This window comes from Euprymna scolopes, chromosome 13 (genome assembly GCF_053919585.1).
Source record: "Euprymna scolopes isolate OS-2025 chromosome 13, ASM5391958v1, whole genome shotgun sequence".
Classification (NCBI taxonomy): Eukaryota; Metazoa; Mollusca; class Cephalopoda; order Sepiida; family Sepiolidae; genus Euprymna; species Euprymna scolopes.
Genome location: NC_136494.1, coordinates 72,499,991 through 72,513,276, shown reverse-complemented (window position 1 = coordinate 72,513,276; position 13,286 = coordinate 72,499,991). Strand labels below are relative to the sequence as shown.

Here is a 13,286-nt window from a genome sequence, read left to right as displayed (position 1 = left end):
AATCCAAGCTTCGGGTCCATGACTATCGGGCGGATAACGTCAGCCCAGATAAAACGTTTACCTCCAGCACCCTTACAAGTAACATGTTTACAAGGATAGACATAGCAACAGAAAATTTCCCACATCTCTGGCGGCTGGTCATGCAAAATGCTGCCAACCTAGAATATAGCTTTTTCTTCTCCCTTTGTCAGAAAAATCATTCATTAAAATAATGAGGACTGAGTGACAAATAAAGAGAAGCGAGAGTAACGGGACCTGCCGATAACGCATCTAAAATGCATTGTCTACTCTCCATTAAAAAATATTAAGTATTGTACTTAAAGTCCATTTGGTGTGTTTAGGGGAAGGTATGGGCATCGAAGGAGAATTAGAAGGTTCTTTAAATTATGATTATATATATATATATATAAAACAAAGCAAAAAATTGACAGTACAAAATATATATTTGCGCATATACATTTAATCTTCAATCTAGTAAGAGAATTACGACAACATGGATAACTGATATAAATGCTCTTTATATCTACCTATTTCGAAGCATGATGCTTCTCATCGGAAAAGTAAAGTGCTAGGTAACAAATAATGAATGCGACGTTATCGATAGGCACATTAGGAAAGACATATTGCGGTATCTATGATATTTTTACTGATGCAATTCCTTTATTGAATTGATGATTAAATATATATTGTATTGTCGACATTTCCTTTTTGTATCTAAGCTCCATCTCAGTGTTGAGCTTTTGTATTATATCGATAAGGCTCTACTTAAGGAACTTTCTAATTCTCCTTCGATGCCGACATATCTATCAATCTCTCTGTGTATATATCTATACTCCTTTAAATTCGATTTTCTTTTGCGTGTATTGATATTCGTATTAAAACCCCTCTTTATTTAAAAATAGCAAAAGATCTAGCTAAATTGCATATTCTTTAAAACATTCATTTTAATTAATTCCCTATTACTTGCTTCGGTTTTCTAATGGGATAATCATCTTTAGTTAACTATTACGTGTAATTATATTGCGTGCAGATATTCTACATAATTTATACTTGCATAATATTTGTGTAAAAAGTTTATAGTAAACACAAAATTGTTTCCATATATTTTTGTTTAACAAATTTTTCCTACCAAACTCCTCCTAGACTTTTGGTCTATAGACATGAAACTTCATATATAAGGTATTTGAATCCATGCAAAACTTTATATTTGGACTTTGGCTCGGAAAAATCGGTGCAAAAGTTTGAAAATTAAAAAAAATGAAATTTGCCAGGTGAAGGTCGAACGCCGAAATTACGAATGCATCACACAGTAGCTATTAGCTCATGTTTTAATGTTTAGCCTTGCAGTAGACATGTTTTCATAGTCCAGTCATTGACGGCAGAGGCAAAATAAATCGGGAACAGAACGTTTCGGTTTCGATTTTCGGTGGTGGCGAATGAGTGTTATTTTTATACTTTTGAAATCATTTCTATATATTGCATCCAATCTCTCTCTCTCTCTCTCTCTATATATATATATATATATATATATATATATATATAGTCATCCACATACAGTACTGTTTCGCTGTTTCACAGCTCATCAGTGCGGCTAGACAGGCAACTACCTCAAGCCAGGATTGAAACCCGACCGTTTATACGGCAGTCAAGGCTTCTAACCATTACGCTATTGGCGGCTGCTTGAACGATTAGTTAGTTTAACGATGTTTTTTGATATCGTCCGAAATACCTCCGCTCGATTTGTTTACACAAAGAGCGTCGCTTATATGCTAATGGTAATTCGTTTTTCACTTCTCAATATGCTCAACTCAAGGTGAGGAGCACTATAGTCATCCACATACAGTACTGTTTGCGGCTAGACAGGCAACTACCTCAAGCCAGGATTGAAAATATATATATATATATATATATATATATATATATATATATATATATATATATATATATATAGTGTGTGTGTCTGTGTGTGGAACGATGAAATTGCCGTCATAGAAAAGACGACATGATTCTATTACTGTTTGGTCAAAACCAGTTTTCTTTTTCTTTTTTTTGTTACAGACCATCTATTAATTGGCCATTGTGTACAAATGCCAAGAGCGATAGGAGACTTCTATACTGTCTGAAAGTGACACACTGTTCAATGAGCGAGATTTGAGATGCGCCATTGTACCGATCCAAGTTACGACAACAGGACCATTGCCAGCCTCCTCAAAATGCATCGCTAGATTGCATTGCCACGAATGACAGCGACAAGCTCAAAGTGATGAATAACAAGGTTTCCGGTCACATTTATGGTTTTTGGTATTGTTTTAAGTGAGAGCCACATCATGCCAACTTACATCTTTTACAGTCAGCTTGAAAGTCAACAGCAGAGTGTACCTGGATGTGCTGAAGAGTGTAAGGATACCCTGGTGCAATCAGATAGCTGCTGGCAGACCCTAGGTATGGCAGCAGGACTCAGTGCCGGCCCACAGTTTCAAAGAGACCCAGGCTCGGCTTCAGAAAGAGTGCTACGACTTTGTACCTTTCTCTAACTGCCCCCCCTACTCCTTCGACCTGAACCTGCTGGACTACTTCGTTTAGTCATACATCGAGAACATCACCAACATGACCTTCCATATTACTTAAGCCAACCTGATCGCCTCCATCCTCCGAGTATTCGCCGAGCTCCCGCCGGCGCTTGTTGAAAACGCAAGCGCCCAGTTCCGAACCAGTGTTGAGACGGTGATAAAGATGTCAACTTTACTACCCAATCAAGTAATCTGAATTGATTTTTTCAATAAAAATTTTGAAATAAGTTGTTTTCTTTAGGGTGGGGCGATAAAAGTCCCACCCTTCTCTCTCTCTCTCTCTCTCTCTCTCTCTCTCTCTCTATATATATATATATATATATATATATATATATATGTATATATATATATATATATATATATCATAATTTAGTAATTTAAATTTTATGATGTGAAATGGTTAAAATTCAAATCTAGAATTTTTATTATATATTATTATATGCAAGACAAAGAATACATTTCAATAAGTATATCTCCTTAACCTATAGGTTTTCGATGTCTACCAATCTCCTCAGAGAAGAAAATATTAGCAAATATTATAAAGTGTTTATACCTAATTTTCTAAATACAATAAACATAGAAAATCATAATTAAACGTTTTTAAAGTTTTCCAGTCATAGAGTAAGGGAAATAATGTATTACTTAAAAATGAAAAGAATATTGAATTTCATATCCAAACTGTATGGTAATTGTTTTTTAAGATCAATGATCACTGTATTTCCATACCAGTAGATCTATTGCATTACATTACCCTGAAGTATATATATATATATATATATATATATATATATATATATATATATATATATATATATATATATATATATATATATATATATATAGTAATTTATACAATATATATGGCGATTAAGCTACACTGAATATTCTGCGTTTCATCCACTATAGGATTCGTCAGGCTTATGCGCGAATTCTATGGTGTTTTCTCGTTTTTATATATGTTGAGGATTTTAGTTAGCCAATCCGCTTTCTAGTATCCACCGCGCCTCTTCCTATCAGCCAATGGGCATGCATTTTATCGAACAAAGGATCTGTTTTAGAACTAGGTTAGTGGTTTAAGGTAGACGTTTTCCTCCTTATATATATATATATATATATATATATATATGTATATATATATACATATGTGTACACACATACATGCACACATACATATATATATATATATATACATATATGTGATCGTTTATGTATATTCAAGTTTATTTAATTTATTTATTTGTTTGTTTTCTATTGTTTTTGTTAGTTTTAAAGCTATTTTGTATCGCTATCCTAGAGTAAGTTTTATTTTGTGAACACAGTTGTTTGCTATTTCTCGTCTACAGTTTAACTAGCTCTACCTACGTATTGAGCACTTTTGAAGTTAATACTTAAAGTTTACGCATAAATCTATACTTTCGTATATTAATTTTATGTGAGTAAATCAAGTAGTTATATATATATATATATATATATATATATATATATATATATATATATATATATATATATGTATATAAACGTGTGTTGAGGTGGAGAGGGCTCCTGTAAGCCATGGGGGAAAGCAACCTTTCTAGGAGAAGCAAATCTTTGATTAAAAAAAACATAAAGCGGAAGACCAGTACCCGTATTAAGCTGGTCTGCAGTTTTACTTGTTGCTGGCTATCTTGTTCTTGCTTGTTGCTGGATCTCAACATTTTGAACCGAGAAAGAGAGAGACTTAGCTGTTACGCAAAGCTAAAACTCTGTAACATCATCTTTGTATAGATACTCCCTCAGGTATTTGGGCTGGACATTAAGTGTCTGAGGGAGTGGCACTCGTCTGACAAGACGTGTCAATCATCATATAAACACATATATAATTGTTTTAATAATAAATATTTTTATATCCGTGTCAGTATGTTTTATAATCAATAATATTTCTCAGTGTGACTTGAGATATCTCTTTGTCGTGTGATTTAAATCTCGACTCTAGTATAAAGTGAAAGTAATCGATTGAAAAGCTAATCTGTTATTCATATAATAATCCACTTTAACTTTAATAAGCTCACATAGAAAATTTGAGTATACTTAGACTTTTAAATGAACCGATTCAGTTGTGTCAAGCTACTGTGATTTGCCCTGTGAGTTTATAGTTGAAATAAATTATTAAATGAATCCAATTTGAGCTTCCCCCCTTTTAATAAAAAAATATATTTGCTCTGTTCATTTACCCCCTCAACTTATGTACATCAAGCTGTCATTGTGGATCCTATTTCTTATTGAAATCTTGGTGCTACCAGATTAGGCTGTCTGAAGATATTGACTTCCTCAGGTGAAATGTCCCTATCATTGAGGCATTTTGTGTTTCTACTTCCTTTTGGCAAAACTTAATTATGTTCTGCAAAACCAAAAAAATAAATAAATAAATAAATAAATAAACAAAAAAAAACACCTTTTCCTCACTCTTTCTGACTCTCTCCACTCTCTTTCGCATAGGCATGATATTGCTAGTCTCAGTCTCTTCTATAAATATTATTATGGCATGTGTTCTTCGGTTTTGTCTCATTTATTCTCTGATTCCTTTTTTCCAGCTTGTTTGATTCGTCTAGTGGTCTTCAATTCGATGTTAACGTATCTCAGTTTAATACAATTTCCTATTCCACAACTTCTTTACAAGATCTGAAAATATCTAGCCGACTGTTTTCCTTCTACCTTGGTATTTGCAAGATTAAATTCAAGAGGCATGTCCTATCTATGTGTTAATAAAAATTCGTTCTTTTTAGTTCATTACGTCAAGTGGCCTCATGCCTTGTTTAGAGAAACTACTATTAAAAAAAATCCTATTATACATTTTGTAATGTATATATATATATATATATATATATATATATATATATATATATATATATATATTGAGTGAAACTGACTTTGTGTAATGTCTTTGGCATAGACTCTGGATTCGGCGTACTGCATTCAAATTCTACCTCAGTTATAGTATCATTTTTCTTAATACTCTTGCAAAATGTATGGGTCCATATATCTGTGGGTAATTCTCGCTTCACTTATTCTGCCATTTAGTCCTCACATTCCATAATAGTATTTCTGACAAAGAGGGAACAATTGCGGTTTTCTAGGTCAGAATCAATTCCATCTAACATTTATCGCTGGCAAGTTTTGGACCTTGAAGTAGTATTTATTTTAGCTATTTACATTAAATAGCTTTATGCCTTCTCTGGGTCGATTTCCATCGAAAAAAATATCAGCGGACTAAATCCACAAATCTTGAGTCGAAAAGAATAAAAACTCTGAAATACTTTAACTTTTACACAATGACTGTTTATGAGATTTGCGGTTGGTATCGTGCAACTATTGCTTACAATAGATGGAATTCTGAAAAGGTGTATTAATAAGCAGATCTATTGAATATTATCAAATATTAAGCTATTAGTTAATGTCCAGATAAAACACCCAAACAATGACTGTTATATACACGCCTAAACTAAAATATGTATCCAAAAAGGAACTTAGTAATAACATGGTATTGTAACGTAATTGTTACATGTCAACACTCGAGACCCACACGTTGTATGCAAGCAATCGCAAGGAAACAAAGTCAAGGAAAAGATTCGCCTCACTTTATTTACAATCATAACAACAGACATTTATTTACAGGTACTTCCAGAATAATGCCTGCTCTCGTGTTCAAATTTCTTCTCATACTCCAATGTGCTTAACAAGACTCTGCCGTGTCGAAAAAATTGCACTGTGTCTTCATCCGACCATGTTAACGATACGTCTTTCTCTGACTTTCTTCGGCCACGTTATTCTTTTTTCATAATCGTTTTTCTTTCCTTCTTCCTCGCTGTCGCTGTGACTCACCTCGCACACGGATCGGTCATTTGCATACGTTCGTTGTCGCTGCTGCTTCCATACGCACGTTTGCGTTCTGTTAAATTATTGCGACCAAATGTAACGCACAATAATAGCCGAACCAACAAAAAGCTACTTAATTGTAATCGCGTATACATAATACTTGAAAAGACTTCAACAAAGAGACCATATATTCAAACAAGCATTATGTAAAAATAAGCACATCTGTCGTGTTCCTTTAACGCTATGTACGGCTCGATTTATAAGCTGGAATAAATATTTACGCAGAAAAGAATTTAACTTTAAAATATACTTTATTTGATTTTATTATCTTGTTCATTAATTTTATAACAGGCAAACACTTTTCTAAAAACTTACTGTTTAGTCACCCCTCGTTTAAATTCGTTTCACAACTATTTTTAACAAACCCCTCAATTTCATTTTACCAATTCTTTTATGCAACATAACAAATTACATGATACGACAAATGCATCAAACCTCGGGCAGACTTTGTATCACCCACTTTCAATTATACTAGACGAAACACTTTCTAATTGGTTTGAAATAATTTAAACTGAACGCATTACATGTGTCGATTTTGCTTATTGCTTTTTGCTTGTTCCTTTCGTCTCGTCACTTCCCTATGGCAAATAACCTTTCAAAGTTTACCATTCCAACTGATAATTAAAAAAATATACTTTAATTATTTAGACCAAACTAAAATTTTACAGGTGTCGTTTTGACTTCGTGTGTTGTCAATTTTCACAAGTCGCTTCTGAGGTCAAATGATAATCTTTCGAAGTTGAAACTGTTTATAACTTGAAAATGATTATTACGACTTAACACTTCACAAGAAAAGTAATTAAGTGTCTCTTTTTTTAATAACACCGTATCCATAATAAATTTCGTTTTTATTAATAAACTATAATTATTTATAGCACTAATCGTCTCTAAAGTAAAGAGAAAAGGAAAAGCAACATATTGAAAGCTGAATTGAAACTTTTCTCGCCCGCTCCAACATGATTTTTCTGTGCTGTGAAATACAGAGTGGAAGGATAAAATTGTCGCCATAGAAAATGCGACATGATTCCATTTCCGTTTGATGAAAACCAGTTTTCGTTTTCTGTTGCCGACCATCTACTAGTTTCCGAGTTGTGTAGAAATCTCAGGAGCGATAGGAGCTTTCTATCATGTCTGAAAATGACACAATGTTCAATGAGCGAAATCGGAGATGCGCCGGTGTACAACTCATGCTCTCTACCGATCCGATTTATGACAACAGAACTATTACAAACACCCGTAAAATGCATCACCCGTTTGCTACGATTTACAGAGACATGCACAGAGTGAGAAAACAAAGTTTACGTCAAGCGTTATGGTCTGTGGTGTGGTTTCAATTTAGGCCCACATCATGCTACCTAACATCTTCGAAGTCAGCTTGAAAGTCAACACCAAAGTGTACCTATTTGTGTTGGACAGTGTGGTAATACCCTGGTACGATAAAGTGGCCACTGGCAGACTCTGGGTGTTGCAGCAAGACTCGGTGCTGATACACAAGTCCAAAGAAACCCAGGTTTGGCTTTAAATGGAGTACTATGACTTAGCACTCTTCTCTTACTGCCCCTTCTCCTCCGACCTAAACCTGCTGGACTACTTCGTTTGGTCATACATGGAGAATATTACAAATAAGATCTCCCACAGCACCAAAGCCATCTTGATCGCCCTCATCCGCCAAGTAATCGCTGAGCTCTCGCTGGCGCTTGTGGAAAAGGCATGCTTCATGTCCGGACCCGTATCAAGGCGGTGATTGAGGCTGAAGGCGGCTATATTAAAAAGACATCAGCTCTGCTACATAATCAAGTTACCTGAACAGATTTTTTAAATAAATGCTTTAAAAATAAAGCTGAAGTGCTGTTTTCTTTAATGCAACAACTTTATCCTTCTACCTCATACAACGTTAAGCATGCGTCTAGATCTAGAGTTATATTTTAAACCTTCATTCTTTCATGGAATATTTTCATTAATTTTGGATTTTCTATTAACTTTATTTGCTTGGTGTCTCTTAGTTAAGAAAATTTAAAAGAATTACACGTTACAAATACAATTTTTCTTTTCCGGCCTCTATAAAATTACATGTACCACTATGTGAAAACACTTGGATCTTGTAACATTTTAAAAGGTCTCTTTTTCCTAAGTTCTATTTTATTATTAAGGGAAGACTATCTTCAGTTATTCTGAAAAAGACACCAACAACTTGTTTAAGTATATACTTAATATTTGCTTCTTTTTTAAAGCGAAGTGGTAACGTAAGATTATTCCTCTGAGTGAGATGAACGCGTAGATCGTGACAGACCTTTCATCTAGAAGACGGATAATTCTGATATACATCTTGACTGTTGACGCAATTTCACTAAATCACTGAAGGGAGAATCGTCGTGATCGACAACCTTTCTGGAAATGGAGACTCGAACAAAAAATTCGGTTTGCACACCTACAATTGTTTAATGAGTAGCTAGGCTTTGCTTGTTGACCAAACATGAACTCCTTTGTTTATTAGCCAGGTGCAAAGGTGTAGTATTATAATTTCCACTTTACAACATGCGTCCCAATAGTATATACATGCAAATATCCGCGGTTTTTGTAATCAAACAACAATTTGTTAAATCAGCAATTTTTTATTTACACTACAGTAATAGCATGACAAGAGAGAGATTTCGGGTCAGTATGTGGTGGTGTGTGGTTGTTGGTGCGACGGCAACAGAAGTGTAACTCTTACTCTCTCTCTCTCTCTCTCTCTCTTTGTCTTTATCTCTCTCTTTCGCCTTTATTTACAACTTATATTGACATCGCCCACATTCCTTGATCAGAATCTGATTGTTCGCTTATTTGACATTCAATTCGAAATTTCGATTGTTTTATTGCTCTGCACTTTTAGCAATTCCAATCCACTTAAAAAATATATTATCTCATCGATTTAGTGATCTCGATTCTTGGATCAGATATAGGGCTGATTGACGTCATCGTTCAGCAATCCGATTTTGCACGGATCCGATATTTTCCGGCGTTGTCCGTCACCCATGTCACAAAGGTACACATTAAAACGCCCAGTGCTTAGTTTTTTTTTCTTACTAAGACAATGCACACCCCCACACAATCTCTTTCTTATCTTATTAATTTAAGAACACTTATTTGTCACATGGTCTTATATGACTAGTTCTTGTTCGAAAATGTTGAAGGTACAGATTTGCCAGCTTGACTGATTGCTGTCTTGGATTTGTAATACAAGATATCTAAGCTCTATCAACAGATGTATTGGTGTGATTGTAATGCTATAGCCTGCATGGAATAGGAACCTTGTTCACTTTTAAGAGCATAACTTATAGATTAAAATTCGGCTAATAGTCTGCTTGTGTCTTTACTAGCGCCTAGCAAATATCAAGTTTTCCCAACCAACTCTTTCTAATTTAATAAAAAAATAAATGAAAATAAAAAAATGAAATAAGATATGAATAAAAAGTTATATCATTCACAGCCATCTAAATGCAAGAATAGACTATTTAAGAAAATTATAATTAGGCTGTCAAATTGAATGCGTAATGGGGTTTTCTGTCCGCACGCATTATTGAACACTATTTATGACAGTTTTCTATGTATGTTCGCTTAAAGATATATCTTAAATCATGTCGCTATGTTTGTAGGGTTAGCGACATAATTTAGAGGTTCAGACAGATATTAAAATGCTGACTTAGGTCTGAGATTCGAATTACGTGACCAGCAGATCAATTATCTGCAACACTGATGATTTTTGCAAAAAAAGATGAAACACGTGTATTTGGATAATTAAAAAAAAATATTTGCTGTATATTTTCGAAAAATACTATTGTTTTCATTATTATGAGCGATTGGAGGAATGTTATTATTAAGCCCGTGTTAATTTGTTTTTTTTTTCTTTCATTGGTTGTAGACAAACGAACACGGATTCAGAAGTCAACTGATCATCAACATTATTTATCACTTCGGTTTCTGCGTGTCGACCATCGCTCTCCTCGCCGCGCTCTGTATATTCGTTGGATTCAGGTAAGCATCCTGTCAACTTGAAATAAAATCATGTCAATGTTTGCCTATACAAACATAAAAACTTCACAACATGCCTACTAGAAGACTAATTGCTATCACCCCAAAGCAGAATAAACAATTAGAGTATGGACCCGATATAAACACTGCGTAATAACTAGGGCTATGTCAACAGAATACACTTTTCCTTGTTTTGACTCTCGAGTGTGTATCCGTTGATATCTAATATGCTTTTACATAGAGTGATGTGGTTCTCGGTTGATTAACAATGTCTAACTGTGTCGGATATATACTCGAGAGTCAAAACAATAAGAATATTCTATTGTCATAGCCCTAGTAATAACTAACAAAGGAATGACCGAAGAAATAATTTTCCAGACTTTTTTTGTGTGGGCACTTTTATTGATAGTACGCGCATTAAACTTTAGTCCTCTTCGAAGTAATCTCCTCTGGCTGCAATGCATTTGATGTACCGCTCCAACAACTTCTGGAAGACCTCATGGAAGTCCTCATGTGGCAGCGTGTCAATGACCCTCGTAACAGCCTCTTTCAACTCAATTGTTTCATAACGACAGCCTATACGATTTTCCTTGAACTAAGGGATTAACCCAAAGTCACAGGTAGCAACGGCTGGACTATAGGAAGAGCGAGGAACTCTCTCGATGCCCACTTTGGTTAAATAGTCTGTAACAAAGTTTAGAGTTGTTGACTGATGCATTGACCTGATGGAAATACTACTAACCTGATTGGAAGAATGCTGGTCTCCTCTGATGGAATCTTATCCTGAACACCCTGAAAACCTCAACATAGTATTCTTCCTTGTTATCTGCCTGTCCAGTTGGAATCCAGTGCATATCGATCATGTACGTACTGTCAAAAAGGGATCATCATAAGTCTCTGGGTGGATTTGCTCTGCCTGACCTTCTTGGATCTGGGAGAGCCAGTATGCTTCCACTGGGAACTTTGTCTCTTGGTATCTGGGTCATGGCAGTTGACCCAGCATTCATCGCTGATTAGCAGAGCATCAAGAACTGCGGGATCTGAAATGATCAGCTCGATCATCTCCCTACTGCCATGGCACCGTGTTTGTTACTGACTTCCTCTGAGCACTCTTGGGACAAACTTCGCGCAAATCTTCTGCGTCTTAAGTTCCTCTTGATTAATTGTGTGTATAGTTCCCATTCTGGCACCAAACCGTGTACTTAATGTCTCTATAGACACGCGACGGTACTTATCATTGAAATTCTTTATTTGGCCAATTAAATCTGGTGGCCTAGCTTCCTTTCATCATTTCTCACATTCTTCCCACCTTCCTTGAATCTCTCATGCCACGTTAACGCTTCAAAAACATGGTTCAAAAGCAGACTGAAGCATTCCATACGTTTCTGTGGCATTTTTTCCAAGTTTAAAACTGAATTTTATTGCATATCGTCCTTCTAAAGTGTCCTCACATTCAAATTGCATTTTTGAAATTCACCAGTTGTAACAATCAGGATTTAGTATAATATATTCCAATTAACGCTGTAGCTGTTTATTTGAACCGTAAAAAATAAATTGGTCAGTAATCTCATAAGGTTTAGAGCAATAACATCCCGAGTTTTCAAAAGTCTACCACAGTTTTTAATACCCTTACAAAAAAAAGACATATTGAAGGCACCTCATATATATATATATATATATATATATATATATATATATATATATATATATATATATATACGCACAAACACACACACAGACACACACAAAGACATAACGGTTTTATTCGCCACCAGCTTTTCAAGTCGACGAGAAATCGCATCAACAAGAAACGCTTGCAGAATGGTAGCCATAACTTCACGTATTCGCCGCTCAAGTTCTTCTAAGTTTCTTGATTTGGTTGAGTGGACTTGCTCTTAATAAAAAATAAATCTTGGCTATGAAAATCCGAATAAGTCTGTTATTTTATATTTGTTTACAGGGATCAGCTGCGTGTCTATAGGTAAAGATCAAATTGGTTTCGATCGAAATCAGCCCTTTAGTTTTTATCAGTCGGTTAAGATCCTTATTCTTGTCTTAATTCAACATTATTTTATTTAGAAACATATCTCTGACTTTTCTGTACTTTTAGATAACAATTTCATGAACAAAAGATACCAGGATCGATGTAAACTTTAAAATATCACCTAAAAATAACACCGTCCATAGTCTGCGTTTGCATCTGGATACTATTTGTCAATTGTGTATAATTTTATATGTTGTGTATACCTTTCTATTTATTCATTGTCACTGTATTGCACTTGTTATTGTCTCTTTTTATTTGCGCCAGAAATCTGCGATGTCTTCGTAACAAAATCCATTGCCACTTAATAATGTCCTTCATTATCCGCAACACCATTTGGATCACAATGCGACATAGTTCCAACAGCGAGATTTGGGTCAACCCACAACTCATGGTAAGACATTTTATACTTCTTTTCCAATCTTTACTCGGATATTGTTTATCACCTAAGTTTATTGCCAATAACATTAAACCCTGAATGGGTAAAAGGAAACGTGTGCCTGGGACTATTAATGACGCAGCACATCAGGGACCAATGGGAATTAATTTAACTTCATGAACACTTCTTCATCGTCACTATTCGCATCCAATGAAACTTCCTGATACGTGCATGCTGGTTTCGAGAAGTTTAATTTTGGTAATTAGGAGCAGGCCGACCGGCGTTGCTCAGCCATAACATACGCATCAGTATTATATTTTACTTATTACAAGTTTCTTACTTACTATAAACAGAAATACCGTAGTTATTAAAC

General features: G+C 34.9%; 1 protein-coding gene across 1 annotated transcript in view; it reads left to right on the top strand.

Annotated features, from left to right (window-relative positions):
* LOC145292069 (corticotropin-releasing factor receptor 1-like) overlaps positions 1 to 13,286 on the top strand; it is a 670,744-nt gene that overhangs the window by 531,094 nt on the left and 126,364 nt on the right. Inside the window, exons 4-5 of the mRNA XM_080138124.1 lie at positions 10,384 to 10,496; positions 12,802 to 12,928. Of these exons, the coding sequence (XP_079994250.1) occupies positions 10,384 to 10,496; positions 12,802 to 12,928 (240 nt within the window). The remainder of the gene's footprint in view (positions 1 to 10,383; positions 10,497 to 12,801; positions 12,929 to 13,286) is intronic.